Genomic DNA, 17,470 nt, shown 5'->3' with positions numbered 1-17,470 from the left:
GAAAATAACTATTTTAAAAAAAAAAATCATATCTTCATAAAATGAATCTCAAACTCCATAACATGAAATTAAGGAAGAGGTGGAATTATTCAGAATAAACATTTGAAATAAAAATAAGCTCTTGAATTAAAATTAAAAAATAAATATTTTATTATTTAAGTGATTAGGTTACTCTTCAACATGAATGGAAGAGTTGCATTCAAACTTTGCATTATCTCCTTCCTCTCTAACCCACTAACCTCTTAATATTGGTTCCTTGAAAAAATAAATTGTTTACAAATTATGTACAGGAAAAAAATATATACTGTATACATTATGTACAGTTGGGAGGTACAATTCTCAATCCCTTTGGATTTAGAAATCTAAACTTTATAACTTGAATTCCAAGAGCTAGCAAAATCTATGAATTGAGACACCTAATATATAGATGGAAAGGAGCAAGAAACAATCAATGAATCAAACTAAGCTGGAAGAATCCGGCAAACCTTGCCGGAGATCATCATCGCCCTGCACCACCGGCCGTTTCGGATGCTTGATCCCGGCAATTGAAGCACGACAAACCGGACAATTAGAGTGAGAGTATAACCACATATCAATACATGCAGTGTGAAACAAGTGCTTGCACGGCTTGACCTGCCTTATCTCTTCACCGTCCGAAAATACCGATAAGCACACCGGACACTCGCTGCCATGCTCTTTTCCATGTGCCTCCTCCTTGTACTTCACAACAGGAATCAACTCCATACCTCCGCTGTCTCCTCTCCTTCCGGTCAACTCTCCGGCATTTTCGCCGGAGCTCCGGTGAAGCCAAGAGAAAGGGTCCCGGGGGCACTTTATAGCGAAGAAGAAAGCGTAAATTAAGACGGGTATGCCGACAAGTGCTAGCAGAGAGAGAACGGCGGCTATAGGGGAGATGTCATAGCTCTCGGTATGTGTCGCCGGCGATGGAATGGGTGCCGGAACTGTAGGAGTGGTGCTCATGATAAAAATGGAGTGGTTGATAATTGTTTTCTAGCCGCCTAGAGAATATTATCAAAAACTTATCTGGTCTTCTTTTGTTTATTTATAAAGAATTGATGATTGAGGTGTAGTGTTAGCTAACAAATTTACTTGGCATGATAGCTACGTCTATTAGGCACGAGTACAAACATATGCGACATGGAAATTTGATTCCAAAAAATATATAATTATTTAAGAGTAGTACCGTACCCCTTTCATATATTAGATATTTATTTTAAAATTTTTAAGAACTTTTAGGCCGAGGAGAACTTTATGATATAAGGTGACTCGATATAATATTAATAGATATTAAATGTTTAAAATATATATATATATATATATATAATGATTACAGACAATAGAATTTCGGGAAAGTAATGCAAGCACACCTTCTGTTCCAGCATGTGAGACCGGAGAAAATGAACCTTAACAGAAAGAAAACAGAGTCACAAACCTTTGAAAAACTGAAGAAACAGCTGATTAAATTAAAATTTCAAAAATCATTACCTCAAGCAAATAGCATTCAAGAACAGTCAGATCTGCCACTACAAATAAGACAAAAGAGCGACTTTTAATTAAAAGAGTAGGCCCAAAATCACCAAAACTATACATATATAGTCTGCTATTTCAGCGATGGCAAGATATCTGAACAGTAGGGTGCGTGAGAGAGGTAGAGGTTTAGTTTCTATTACATGTAGTCATTTTTTTTTTTTTTTTACTTTTAAAACTTAAACACATATTAATGTTTTATTGAATCATTTTATCATAAGAAGAAAATTCTTTCTTATGCGGCCTAAGACAAGTATTGTTTAAACTTTAATTATTACTTTCTCCCATCTCATATTAGTTGTCCAATTTAAAATTTTTGACTCACTACCACTTTTTATTTTTTAGTCATTTAAGGTTATTCTTAGTCATATTCTTTTTATATACATATATACTATCTATTTTCCATATAGATGTTTACTTTGGTAACTTTGACTTATAAAAATTGTGAGTCAAAGTTTTTCAAAAAAATAAGACGAAAGTAATATCATTTTTGACTCATCTGAAATCATATTTTTTTTATATACTTATATACTATCTCTGTCATGCGTTAAATATCTATCTCAAAAATTACAAAATTCTAAATTTAAACATTTAATATGCGAAGGAGGTAAAAGAGTTGTAACAAAATGATTACAAAAAGGGGGGAAATGGGTCATGTTAAATCTGTATTTTGACTGTTAATTGGGCCTGCTTTAATTAGGCATGCGGATCGGGGTGAGCTGTGCCCAATAACAATCGTTCAACCCAGTCACAAATAATTTCTTTTTTTCGGAAGTTAGTCATAAATAATTTCCACTAGACCAAGTATGTGGCCCAAACTTGGTATTTGGTAAATGTGTAGGTTTGAGAATGAGGTTGAGGGATGGTACCTTTTTTTTTTTTCTTTTTCTTTTTAGGCAGAAAACTTTAGGAATAGAAAAACACTAGGTTATAGCTCATGGTGTAATTTATATAAAATATTGTATCAATTTCCGGGAAAACATTGTCATGTTAAGAATTATGAACTCTCTTTTTTTTATTATTATTATTATTTTTTTTTCACTAGCAAGAAATTTACACACACCCAATTTGCTCATTTGGAGACTCCAAATTTCACCATCCATTTTGAGAGGTAAATGAGATACTAGTGGGCCACAAGACCATTTGTAATTCTCTTTATTAACCAAGTAAATTGAGACAACTTTTATAAAAGTTAGACAAATATTACATGAATTTCTTTCCATTCACATAAAATCTCTACACTTAAGCTTTGTTCGGATTGAATGATACAGAGAGATTTGGAAAGAAAAATAAAATAAAAAATAAGGATACTGGAAATTTAGTGGATAAAAAAGAAAGGTCTGCTTAGTTTGTAACCCTAAGAATAGTTATCTGTTTTCAGAAATCTGAAAACAGAAATTTGTACAAAAATTTCTGAAAACATAAAATTGTACAAAAATCTCTGTTTGGTTCAGTTTTTAAAAAACTATTTTATGAAAACTCAATTATAAAAAGACTTGTTTTTAGATAACTGTCTTTTATTATTCTCTGAAAACTGTTTTATATTCTCTGAATTATTTGAGAATTGTTTTTAGAGTTGCAAACCAAGCAAACCCGAAATGATTAAGAAAGATTTGGGGGGAGAAATTCCTCATATGCTATCCTCCAAAAAAATAAGAAGATTTTGAGAGAAATGATAGTGGTTAAATAATATTTTCATAATCCCGAAACTATTTTCTTATAACTCTTAATTGTCATCTTATAACATTTTATAAAAAGATTATGATAGTAATTTAACTCATATCATTTTTTTTCTTTTTTCTCATCTATCTTTTTCAAACAAGAATACTATCATTTTATTTATTTTCTCTCATAATTTATCCAAACATAGATAAAGGTTATAACTATTGCTATACTTTCTTTTATTTTATTTTCTCTTATAACTAATAATATTCTTTCTTTTCTTTTCTCTAGTGTTTATCTAAATGAAACCTTAAAATATATTTCAATATATTTATTACATATCTAACAAATATGTTAAAATATGATTTAAATGTGTTGAAACCATAAATATTGACATTAAAAAGAGATTTGAGCACACTTTAGTCTCATTTCAACACATTTGTTATAAATTTCAACACATACATTTATATTAAAATTCAGAATAAATATATTAAAACTAAATTTAAATGTGTTAAAAACAAAAAATTAAATGGCCACACCCAAACACTTAAATAGTGCCTTTTTACTAAGTCCACACATTGTCACATCAAATAATTTTAGAAACCACTTAAAAAGCATTTTACACGCGAATCATGTTGGAGCATTTTAAAACTAAAAAGTGCTGTAACTCCCAAGTGCATATGTACATATATACACAATTACACACACAATATAATATATTCGAGAAGGAGAAAGTGATAGAGAGAGATTATGACACGTACTGTGATCGTACCTTTTCGTTGAGCACTTCGTGGGATGGATACGACCTGGAAAAGTTAATATCCCCCCAGCTAGGCCTCCCATTCAATTTATCGTTTACCTCGAACTCAGAGGATGAGGATCATTAGGCTGAAGAAGAAGAAAATTTTTATGTAAAATTGTTTTGTTTAATATTTATTTTAGTTGATTATACGTCTATTTTAAAATTTATAAATCTTACATGATTTTTGTCAATTTTATAAAGTTAGGTTAAAGTAACTAGATAATTAGGATTATTAATACTCATAAAATTATTGTAATAGCCTAGATTTACATGATTTTTGTCAATTTTAGTAAGTTAGGCTAAAGCAACTAGATAATCAAGATTATTATTGCTCATAAAATTATTGTAATAGTGTTTGAATATTTGTTTTTAAAGATTTTAAATATTTTATAGTTTTTTCTTAATTTTCTATAATACTTTTAATATCACTATTTATATCTTTAATAGCGACTAATATTATTTTGTTATCTAGATTATTTGAAATAAAATTTTGGTTTATTTAGGTTTTAATATAATCTAGATTTTCTCCTAATCGAATTATCTAAGTTATTAAATTATATTCTAATCATAAATCTAGCTAAAATCTTTATGGTCTAGCTTCTAGAATATTCTGTATTAGAATAATTCTATATCTAAATTATTTTATTCTTCGTTGAAGGTTAGATATTGTATTATATAATTATAGTGAAGTGTAACAGTTTTTAAGTGTTATTTGAAGAAATTCTAAAATTTTTAAAAGTTATTTTTTAGGTAAATTATGTATAAAAATAAACCTTAAGGATAAAAATTAAATAAAAAATCTACATTTTTATTCATGATATAATAAATATACAAACTACATTAATGAATTGTTGATAATATACTCCTACTATTACCATTTTTATGTAAAATTTTCTATAATAATATTCGAGAAGGAGAAAGTGATAGAAAGATTATGACACGTACTGTGATCGTACCTTTTCCTTGAGCACTTCGTGGGATGGAGACAACTTGGAAAAGTTAATATCCCCCCCAGCTAAGCATTAGGCCTCCCATTCAATTTGTCGTTTACCTCGAACTCAGAGGATGAGGATTATTAAGCTGAAGAAGACGATGTTGTCTTTGCGCTTTTTTGGCGCGAGTGGGATCGCACTTGCCACCTATCTCAATCAAGGGCCTTAGTGGTTTTTTCAATTATTGAGATAAAAATAAAATTTCAAACTTCATGTGCATTTTTAATCCCACTTGCCACCTGTCTCAATCAGGGCCCTTAGTGGTTATTTCAATTATTGAGATAAAAAATATTTATGTAGTATTTTTTTATAACTTCACACGTACCGTTTTAATTTCTTGTAATATAGTTATTATTCGGTAGTTTTTTTAAAAAATAAAAATTACTCACATGTAATTTTTTCACTAATTACCCACTACAAACTATAACTCTTCACTTTCACTTTAACCTATTGATATATTTTAATTTTTTCAGTGTAAAGTGAGACATTACATAATTGTCTAAATATTTAGTTGATATTATTTTAGAAAAAGTGATTATTCTTCTAGAATTTGAATTTTCTTGCTTTCCTGTTACTCAACTCTTACGTTTACCATTATCAATTCATTCCAAATATTATGTATATACCTGTATATGCTGGAGAATTTTGACATATTATTTCATCAATCACGATAAGATTTTCAATGAATGTCACTGTGGTACGCTTTCGTAACATAGGTTCAAGGTCAACTATCTGGAAATGGGCTACTGTGAGTATGTGACCATCATCATTCATGGTTGACGGGCCATGAAGTAAGACGAAATTACAAAACGATATGGACATGATAATGCTAAATTTTGAAAAAAAAAAAAAAAAAAGACATGAGTATTGTATGAATACATAAAAGAATTTTTTTTTTTTTTTCAATTTATCCATATAATTATAAATAAATTATTAATTTAGAACTTAGAACTAAATGTTTGTTATTTTTATTTTATTTTATATTATTTTGCTAATTAACCCATAATATATTTTAGATTTTATTGAATTTCAATTTTTTTTTAAATAACTATAAAACCACCACCTGCATTTTGGAAATGTCCAAAGCATTTTTCAGCTGTGTTTGACGAAAAAATAATTTTTTTTACCATTCAAGATATTGCTATTACTATTCAAGATACTTCTAACCGTATCCGACACATGTTTAAAATGTATTTGCGTATTCGATAAGTGTTCGAATATCAGATACCACCACCACACCCTAGCATAAGCATATGTGCTTCCGAGTGGAGGAGACATGATTTTTTTCTTATGGCTGTTTCAATGGTTTCTTTATTAGAGGAAAGAAAAAGAAAAGGCTATGGTGTGTGGTATATAAGTGTAAATGTTTTTATCAAATACTCGTTAAAGAAATTTCAAATTTTTTTTAATACTTAAATTCATTAAAGAGTCAAAAAAAAAAAAAAAAAAAAAAAAAAAATTGAGAGGGACGCCTAGGAGGAAACAAATTTCAACATTTCCCAACTTTTGTTAATTCATTTACTTTCTCCCTGATCAGTGAATTTGAATTGATTTATACAAAACTAATTAAAGTTTCCAACAAACATCCTTACCACCAAGTCACATTGTCTCTTTGTTTAAAAATCTCCAATAGAATTATATACATTATTACTTTAGATAGATTAAATATCTAAACAAGAAGGCCAACCTATTAATAAAGACTCCGATAATATTATTCATTTTATTTGTTTTAAAATATATTGTTATTGAACATATTGATATTGTTTTAAAATGTTAAAACATGTAAATTATGGACTTTGAATTTAATTGTATATTTTTGAAAGAATGACCGAGATCTACCAGTTTTTCACACCAAATCTTTATAATATTAAATGATATATATTTTTTAATTTAAATAGAATCTTACATGTATTTTTTACTACAACAAACCAAAAAAATATTAATTATATTAACTAAGTAATTTTACATCAATATGGTCTTCAAATAAAAAAAACAAAATAACACATTTGACTTGTATTATTTCCTTTTCTAATTACTTTTGTGTTTTGATTTTCTTCTTTCACATAAATATGTAGTATAAACTTTCATTTATATCATGCACAAATATATATTTTTCACTAATTTTATAAAAAAATTATAATCATTAAATATTTTAAAAGTCCTATAAATATTTCACTATATGTGTTCAATAATCTTCAAATTTTTAATAAAATATGTCAGAATTCATTAAATAGTTATTTTTATAAAATTATGCGTTAAAAAGTTACATAATATATAAGCAGAGTTAAAAAGTTATATAGTTACATAGAAGGTGGTCAGTGCTAAGTATAATTCGAGGGATTAGCTTAAAATATAAGTATAATTCGAGGGATTAGTTATTTAAAGTTTTCTATTCTTTTAAAATATTTTCTACATTTTACAACTTTATATAACCTATTCAATGTTCTAAAATCTTCATATTGTCTCAGCACTTCAAATTCTATATACAAATATACAAAATTCTAGAACTTAACTCTCTACTCGTGTTACAAAAATAACATCTAAAGTCCTCTCATGCGCAACCTCACGTTGGTGGGAATAGCTTAGTCTTCCAACACCAGATGTAACCAATATCAACCATAGTCAGAAGTCATGAATTTTTCTTTATGGTTGTTTTTGGAAAAAAAGAAGGAGAAAAAGGGCATTCCTAAAATTTCAACTTTTTTGAAATAGTTTAATTCATCAAGAGTCAAAAAGTCTGGGCATTAGTACGATTATAGCAAAATTTTAGGTATTTAATATAAATAAATAAAAAATGAAAAATAAAAAAATAAAAAAAATCTCAACATTGTCAAGCGAGTTGGGCCCAGTTTTTAGCCCAAGTAGTTGGCTAGGGTCTCATTTTCTTTAATCAATAGAAATGGTCAAACCATCATTAATATGGGCCAGCTGGAATCAAAGGGCTTGGTGGGTTCCCACTTTTTTCACAATTTTCCTCGTAGGCATCTGCAACAAGAAACAACTGGGTACGTGGTATCTCTGAGGAGAAAGAAACACCTGAACTAAACGCACAGGTGGTATCTGACTATCTGAGGCACATTTGACAATTAAGAATTCCAATAACGTAACATTAATTTGCCCTTTATTAATATTAACAATACTCACTTTTCATTATTAATCATAAAAGTGGAGTTGCAAAACAATGTTTGAGCTTGTTAGTTGATCCCCCTAGGCCCAATCAATCACTAATAAACCATATATTAATAATATTATCAAACTCAATTTGTTATTGTTCTCTTCTAAGCATATTTTTTTAATTAAAAACTACAAAGAAGGTGCTTATCTAATAAGAGTGCATTTTTACCTCACCTTGTTATAGTCACCCTAGAGAGTAACTAATCCTTTCTTTCTTTTTCTTTTTTTTTTCTGTTCTTTTTCTTAGTTGGTACTCAAAGACATATGTTTTCACTGAGGCTTGAATTCTTAATCTCTTTTTGAAAGATAAAAACCTAATACCGCTAGACTACTGACCCGCTAATTTGTAAATAATTCATTTTGATTAAGAGAGAGAAAGAAAGGGAGGCCTGGATTGAGAGAGAGAGAGAGAGAGAGAGCCAGCCTCATATGCTCTTACTATATATTTTATAATATTTTTTGTTCTATAATTTCAGTCATGGGCCTTGTGGCCTAGTTGATCAATATCAATCAGAATTCTCTTTACATTGCCAAGTACAAAGTTTTTGAAAAGGACTTCGTGTTTGTTTGGAGTTGGTTTTGATTACAAGCACTTATAGTTTGGACAAATTTTTCTATTTTATTTTTCCTTTTTCAGGGTAAAATATTTTATTCAAAAATTATAGTTATAATTTTATTACGTATAAATGAAGTTTTGAATCCTTATTTATCATTTTATAGAGTTAAAGTCACCGTATTTTGAACAAAATGGTCAAACTATTTTTAAATATCATTTTTTTGCTACAACTCTTATGCACCGATACCACTTTTATACACACATGTAATTTTTATTTATTTATTTATTATTATTATTTTTTGTAGATTATTTTGATGACGTGGTCTGCAAAAAAAAATGATACATACCAATACAAAAAGTGATGCTTGATGATATGGTCTACGCAAAAAATGATATACATGTGCATAATAATGATACATCTGTGTACAAAAATAGTACTTAAAAATAATAAAAGTAATTTAGACAAATAAACAATATTTTTCAATATCCCTAGTAACATTTTGATCAACTCTATTTTCTTAAAGCCGCATGACTTTAATCATGTAAAACAGTAAGTGAGAGTCCAAAACTCCCCCGTAATAATCCTTTAGTTAATATTATGTTGAAAAAGGCTTCCATAGTGTTCGTTTGAGTTACATAAATTTTCAAATGGTATGTATCATATATATATATATATATAATTTAATTTCCGATTGACCATACAAATTATAATTGAATACCTTCTTGTGTTTCTCAAAGTATATTTATGTAGTATGATATTTTGGCAAGAGATGCACAGGAAATTTTGAACCAAATGATTTGGTATGCACCTAATTATATCATAAATCTTTAAAATGATACTCTTTCTATTTCAAAATAAATGTCATATATATATTTTGTTGTCTGTTCTAAAATAATTATCTACTTTCTTTTTTCAAACAATATATTTTACATATTTTCATATATGTCTTTTGAATTAAAAATTTCATACTTGAATATTCAAAACTTAAAAAGACAAGTTAGTAATATTTTAAGGAGACAATGCATGTTTCATATGTCCCATTAAAAATTACTCCATCCGTCCCAAAATAAGTCTCATACTTTCTTTTTTTCTTTGTCCTAAAATAATAATCCATTTTCCTTTTTCAAACAATATATTTCACATATTTCTATATATGTTCTTTGAGTTTAAAATTTTGAACTTGAATATTCAAAACTTAAAAGGCCAAAATACCCCCGGCACCAAATTACATCAAAAATCTTTAAAATGATACTCTTTCTATTTCAAAATAAATGTCATATATATATTTTTTCGTCTGTTCTAAAATAATACTCCACTTTTTTTTTTTCAAACAATATATTTTACATTTTTTCATATATGTCTTTTGAATTTAAAATTTCATACTTGAATATTCAAAACTTAAAAGGACAAGTTAGTAACCTTTTAAGGAGACAATGCATGTTTCACATGTCCCATTAAAAATTACTCCATCCGTCCCAAAATAAGTCTCATACTTTCTTTTTTTGTTTGTCCCAAAATAATAATCCATTTTCCTTTTTCAAACAATATATTTCACATATTTCTATACATGTTCGTTGAGTTTAAAATTTCGAACTTGAATATTCAAAATTTAAAAGGCCAAGATAGTAACCCCCTCCCCGCACCAAATTATATCATAAATCTTTAAAATGATACTCTTTCTATTTCAAAATAAATGTCATATATATATATTTTTGTCTGTTCTAAATTAATACTCCACTTTCTTTTTTCAAATAATATATTTTACATCTTTTCATATATGTCTTTTGAATTTAAAATTTCATACTTGAATATTCAAAAAAGGACAAGTTAGTAACCTTTTAAGGAGACAATGCATGTTTCACATGTCCCATTAAAAATTACTCCATCCGTCCCAAAATAAGTCTCATACTTTCTTTTTTTGTTTGTCCCAAAATAATAATTCATTTTCCTTTTTCAAATAATATATTTCACATATTTCTATATATGTTCTTTGAGTTTAAAATTTCGAACTTGAATATTCAAAACTTCAAAAGACCAAGATAGTAATTTTGGAAGTATCCCCCCAACCCCCCTGGGGCGCTGTAAGCAACACTTAAATTAAAACAGAAAAAATAATACCCCACATAAATTATACTTAAATTGAGACATAGAGAGTATTAAACTTTATAATAAAAACATTGCACAAGGCTCTGTCTTAAATTTCGTAATCCAAACTGTCACCTCCAAACTACAATAAAATAATTTTACGATTGTATTTCGTGATTTGTACTCATAACCTTATAACACCAGGTAATATCTGGGCCATAATTCATGCTTATTTTAATTTACCACTATCAATCATTGCATACGCAAGACAAAAGAAACTGCACAAGTTGGCTGGACACACCCCTAAAAGAAGCAATACTATTGACTAGGAATAGAGGGGTTAATTATCTAAGAGAGTAGTATGAATTATCAAATATAATATGATGATAATTGAACCACACTTTTGTTTAAAGAAATGGAAAAGTACATATCTTTTTTTTATTTTTATTATTATTATTTTTCTGTACATGTACCTAAACAGAAGTTCACAAATCAATGTACACTATGTATGAAAGCCAAACCACTTTTAAAATGAAGAGGGACTTTTAGGGTATTTCGTGTCTGTTGTTGGAGGGGTCACTCATCTCAGAGATGACTGATAGCCACACCCACCATCAAAGAGAGGCGTGGACTAGTTGACAACACTTTCCTCCTTGTTTTGAAGTGAGAACATCCAAATGTGTCCGTATCATTTTTTCAATAATTAAATCTGTTTCAAATGTATTTTTATTTTCAAAAAGATAAATAAAGCAATAAATAATGAAAAATCTATTATATCTATTAGACAAAAGTGTGATGAGAAAATCCGAGTTTGTTATATGACTGATATTATGAAATAATAAAATGTTTTTCATTTTGTCAATTTTATATAATTGAAAAGAAGTTGTTGCCTCAAATTATGTTGAATCTAGGCCTACATCTCACATTCACATGGCCAATAATGGTGTATCAAAACCCTTCTTTCCAAGACACACAGTATATTGAGGATTTTTAACAAAAATAAGATGTAATTGTTATTAAAAAAAGGAGAAAAAGTGTGATTGTAACTATATTCATGCGAATGCAAAATGCTACGTAATATCATCACGAATATTTATTAATCAATGGTTTTAACTAAGTTATATAATCATTTTCAATGCATACACGTGTTCTTACTCTCCATCCCACTATTTTGTTACTTAGAATCCGTTTGGAATTGTTGTTGAAAAAAAAATGCTTTTATCAATAGAACTGTCAAAAATTTGCTGTCCGTATAAAAACATGTTAGAATTTGATAACACATTATAATAAATACTTTTTTCAATTAAATTATTTTTTAATTTATTTGGTAACAATTTTTTTAAAACACTTTGCTAATTTTATAATAATATCCTTTAATACGATATTACCATATTTGTGAATAATAACTTTATTAAAGAATGAGTATAATTGTCATTATAAAAAATAAAATTGACAAAATTGTCTAGTGAAAAAGAGCTACTTAAAATATTCAACCTCTTGCCAGTTTTATAAGTTACCAATTCTAATTTTATTTAAACGCGCTTCTAATGGTTACCAAATACATCTAAACTCAATTTTTCAAAATATAAACGATTTTAAGCCCGTACTAATTTGTTTCCGCTATCGATTTTAAGCCCGTACTAATTTGTTTCGGCTATCTTAACAAGTGGACGTGTGAGTTATAATATAAAATAAATAAATAAAAAATATTATTAGACTGATTACTTCCTGTGGTGATATTTTTATATTTGATAAATATTCATTAATTTAAATTGTTGATTAAAATAGGTACCAACAAATACAGTTGTTTCTCTTGTGATTATTTTTATTTATTTATTTTATGTTTTTTAAAAATGTTGATAAGAGTTTAGAGTTATCTCCATTTGGCGCAAAACATAGTTTATGAATATAGGGAGACACATGGCTGTTGACCTCACAAGGCAGACAAAACAAAGTGCACCGTCACCGTTACAAACGGTGGCAATGACGGTGTTATCTGGTGCAGGCATTTTACCTCAAGAAACTCCTCTACAAAACCTGACAGAGTTACCTGGAGTATTGAAGTTGAACACAACACAAAAGCGCGCATCTGCTTCTCTCTCTAGACACATATTTCTCTCTCTACATGTCTCCATTGACAAAACTAAGAGAAAAAAAGTGAGGGACAATAGTGAAGGGTGAAGATGAGGATCGTCAAGACCATCGATTCGTCACAAAATCCCAGTATATGTGGTTTCTTAGTGGTCGAAGCTTATCCCAAAAGGTATTCCTCTAAGATCCCCTCAGATTTGGTACTCTTTTTAGGTCTTGGCTTCATAGATTGGTAATTTTTATACATAGATTTTCTGTGTGTCTCCTTTTTTGGTCTGTATCTCTAATAAAGATTGAACTCACCTACATGGATTTGATGGGTTTGATTCAGTGTTTTCCACCTTTGTCTGGAGGATTTAAAGAGATACTTGGGTTAGGGTTAGATATTGTCTTCATCTAGCTGTCGCGTATATCTTTCTCTTTCTATACACAGAGATCCAATAGTTCTATATTTTTTGTTTTTTGTTTTGGTTTTTTTAAATATGTTTGCTGCTTCTTCTTGATATCTCTATCTAAAATACTCTGACAGAACATTCCGTTTTTTTCCCGACAAGTTTGGGTTTCTGAATATTGTTTCCATTTTATGAATCTATTTCCATATTCTTGAATATGGTTCCCATTTTCTTTCTCAATCTATGACAACTTAGGGTTTTTTTTAATTTTTTTTTTTTTATGGCTGATTTTATTGTGGTGTGTTGTGAGCAAATAGTTTTGTGATTTATAAGTCTAGGGTATTGATGGGGATGGGTTAATATAGACGGGATTGATACGATGATGATGTTTATAAGATGGTTTTTCTGTTGAAAATATTTTGGGATCAAAATTCCAGACCTATCAGCTATACTGATCCTAAGACCAAGTTTGGTATTTTAAATGGGTGATTCTCTTCTAACGGTCCTGTCAATGGAAAATCACCACCCATCCACCCTATTGTCCATGGACTCGAGTACTTCGTCATCACGTGACGAATTGGATCTCGAGATGAATCGCCAAGTTGTTCTTCCTCGCCCTCCCGATATCAATTTACCCCTGTCGGTGGAACGGAGCCCACCTCCACAGACGTGGAACTTGGACACTTGTGATATTCTTGATGTTGGGCTTGCTCCCCAATTCTATGAGACGGAGAGTTTTCTTAATGTCCCCAAGGTTGGACGGAAATGCGTGAAAAGGGTTGATAGCATTTGGGGTGCTTGGTTTTTCTTTAGTTTTTACTTCAAGCCCATTTTGAATGAAAAATCAAAGGCAAAAATCATTCGGGATAATAAAGGAATTTCTGGGTTTGATAAATCTGATCTCCAGCTTGATGCTTTCATGGTTCAGCATGATATGGAGAACATGTACATGTGGGTTTTCAAGGAAAGGCCTGAGAATGCACTAGGTAAGATGCAGCTAAGGAGTTACATGAATGGGCATTCTCGTCAAGGAGAGCGTCCCTTTCCATTTAGTGCTGATAGGGGTTTTGTTCGATCTCACAGGATGCAACGGAAGCATTACAGGGGCCTCTCCAATCCCCAGTGTGTTCATGGGATTCAAATTGTTTCATCACCCAATCTCATGGGTCTTGATGAGGATGAACGGAGAAGGTGGAGGGAACTCACTGGGAGGGATTCGAACTTCTCAATCCCACCTGAAGCTAGCGACTTCAGTTCGTGGAGAAATCTTCCCAACACAGACTTTGAACTTGAGAGACCACCTCCTCTAATAAAGAGTAACTCAAATTCTCATTCAAAGAAATTGCTTAATGGATCTGGGCTGAATTTATCAACTCAGCCATCTAACATTAGCAACGGTGATTTGATGCATCTATCACCTATCTGCAGCAAGAAGAGGAAGGACTCCCCGCATGGGAATGATGATGAATGTCATTTGGCTTTTAATCCTCCTATTAGTCGTGTTCCAGATTTGGAAATTCATCCAAACGAGCCACGCTGGTTGAACGACTTCAGTGGGGTAATGAGGAATGTTTATGGGCCTGTTACAGCTGCAAAAACAATTTATGAAGATGAAGAAAGTTATTTGATTATTATCAGCTTGCCCTTAGTGGATCTTCAGAGGGTGAAGGTCTCTTGGCGGAATACTCTCACTCACGGGATCATTAAAATATCTTGTTTGAGCACATCTCGTACGCCATTTATCAAGAGAAATGATAGGACGTTCAAGCTTAAAGATCCATCTTCAGAGCACTGTCCTTCAGGCGAATTTGTTAGAGAGATCCCACTTGCAACCCGAATTCCTGAAGACGCAAATATAGAAGCATATTATAATGGACCAGGAACAGTTCTTGAAATTATGGTGCCAAAACTCCGTGTGGGGCCTGAAGAACACGAGGTTCGTGTTTGCCTTCGCTCTCACCTTGGAGGCAATGATCTTATGTTGACTTGAGAAATGAATCGTATGAGGAATGTAAGTGTGGTTGCATTGGTTGATGCTCATTATTTACTAACTTCGCATTATACAGTGTAACCAAATGGAACAAAGTGTGGACCTCATATTTGTCATTTTCAATTTTAGCTCACTAGTGCTATGTTTTTTTTATTCCCATACATTTAGCTTTTCATTGTAATCTCTACATATATTTGAATATGTATTTGAATTGCTTGGTTTAATATGTGGTGTTCTCCTATCCTGTTATTTTCAGGCTCATGATATTTTGGTACTCAGACCTTCTTTCTTCGCACTTCATTGTACATTTATTTATTAGCGGTTGAAGGAAATCAACTTTAAGGATTAGTGTTGATTTGGAATGGATCTCCAGTGTAGTGATGTAAATGCTTGCTGTATAATTGGGAGAAGTGGTCATCTTTTGATGGAGAAACACAAAAATTTTCAATATTGTTCTTTTGGTTTGATTGCAAAACTCATCTTCTCCACCTAACCCTCAAACCCCACCCAAAAGAAAGAGTGAGAGAAGATGAAAATGCTCCAGGAAAGAAAAAGAAAGTCATTTTTTTGTTTGGGGAAATATAGTTGACACAATATCTCAGGACTCTTGAGTATTAAATGCGTCATCTTTACATCTTATATTTTTTGTTGCATGCCACTGTTTTTATTTTATAGTAAAAATACCTTCCTTAGAGTACCATAAAGAATAGATAGTTGCTTGTGCATAGATTTACTGGTTCTTAAAGTTGATCGTCTTTTTTCCCTTTTCTAAACTGTATTTGCATATATCTTGTGGTTCCTTTTGTCAGAAAGGAAACAAAAATTTCATATACATTTTACCCTTGATCAATTGTACTTTTAATTATACACTTCGATGAAGTTTTGTGTTGTTGACATCATACTCTAGTCCGGGGATGGACAATCTGCCTGCGTCTTCATGTCTGGATTGCCCATCATCACCTGTCCGTACACGCAGCGCTTACATTGTAAACAAAATCCTTATGGAATTGTCAGATTTTGCTTCCTTTTTTTTTTTAATTTTTTTTTCCTTTTCTTTTTTTTTTTAATTTTTTTTTGTCAATATTATGTTTACTTTCATTTGAGTGAATGTTTTCATACAATTTATGAAGATGTTGACCCAGCTCTTCGTATCTGGGATACTTGTTGAGTAAATCTTATGTACGTTTGAACTTTGTTACATTAGCGGTTGGTAGGCAATTTACCAGGAAGATATTTCTGCCACATGATAGAGATAAGAGAGAGGCAGCTATAAAGTAGGCTTTGTTCCTTCACATGGTTTTGTAGGATGAATAGTTGGAAGCGGCCAATGTTGATAATTGATATGTTTGTAAGCACTATAAGTCGTGTGTGTGTGTGTGTGTATATATATGTATATGTATAGATATGGCCTTGCTCATATATATGTGGAACCATGAAATCTTTTTTCCATGATATGCGTATCGTATCCATTGTGCAAGGGACCACATACCTACATTATTTGAGCTATTGGTAGTGTGCCACTAGTTGACATAAAGTGTCATTTGAAGCAACGGTTGGAATTGGTTGATACATTATTAATGAAAAGGGCTCCAAGCTTATGGTGATTTATTGTGGAAACCTGTCAAATTGTACAGGCTTTGCATAGTACTGCAGGTTGGGTATGGTAGGCAAAGTCTTATGGCAATGGTCAAGGTCGGTGGCTTATTTATTGATTTTCCTTTTCTTCATTGTGTTTTTTGCCCTTTCCTTATCTTGTTGTGATGGTGTGTTTCACCCTATAGCTGAGTGTCGAATTATTGAAACTTTTTGTTAATAGTGGGGTCACGGGGCCTACCTAATGACTGGTGAGAGTGGTGATGTTGAATCTCCAGATTTTTACGACACAGAAAGCCATTCCAACTTTTATGTCATTTATTTTCTCATCTTTCATACCTTTGGCTTGGACTTTGGATTGAACCAATTTTTCTTTTTTCAATTCTGACAGTTTTGTTGGATTTTTCAATATTTCCTTCTAAGAACAATCAGAATGGTTCTCTCTTTACTGTATTTATTTTTTTGATTCGTTGATTGATTTGCTTTCTCCCTGATCAGAATCACTGCCTCGAGGGAATTAAAATCGTACCTTTAAAAGTTCAATTAGATTTAATCGGACAGCTCTTAATTTTTTTCCCACTATA

General features: G+C 30.6%; 2 protein-coding genes across 2 annotated transcripts; one reads left to right on the top strand and one right to left on the bottom strand.

Annotated features, from left to right (window-relative positions):
• Nucleotides 1-126: 126 nt before the first annotated feature.
• On the bottom strand, nt 127-1,078 carry LOC132293518 (RING-H2 finger protein ATL33-like). Its single transcript, XM_059791038.1, has one exon. It carries the CDS (start codon nt 979-981, stop codon nt 457-459), a length of 525 nt encoding a protein of 174 aa, XP_059647021.1. The 5' UTR covers nt 982-1,078; the 3' UTR covers nt 127-456.
• A 12,004-nt stretch (nt 1,079-13,082) lies between these two features.
• On the top strand, nt 13,083-15,517 carry LOC132293516 (uncharacterized). The gene has a single exon (XM_059791035.1). The coding sequence runs from the start codon at nt 13,785-13,787 to the stop codon at nt 15,291-15,293; it is 1,509 nt and encodes a 502-aa protein (XP_059647018.1). The 5' UTR covers nt 13,083-13,784; the 3' UTR covers nt 15,294-15,517.
• The last annotated feature ends 1,953 nt before the right edge of the window (nt 15,518-17,470 follow it).

The sequence above is a fragment of the Cornus florida genome, unplaced genomic scaffold (assembly GCF_030987335.1).
Source record: "Cornus florida cultivar Cherokee Brave unplaced genomic scaffold, ASM3098733v1 CherokeeBrave_3.0.0_Hap2_Chr02, whole genome shotgun sequence".
NCBI classification, from domain to species: Eukaryota; Viridiplantae; Streptophyta; class Magnoliopsida; order Cornales; family Cornaceae; genus Cornus; species Cornus florida.
Note: the sequence above shows the minus strand (reverse complement) of the source record. Positions and strands in the feature narration are given on the sequence as shown.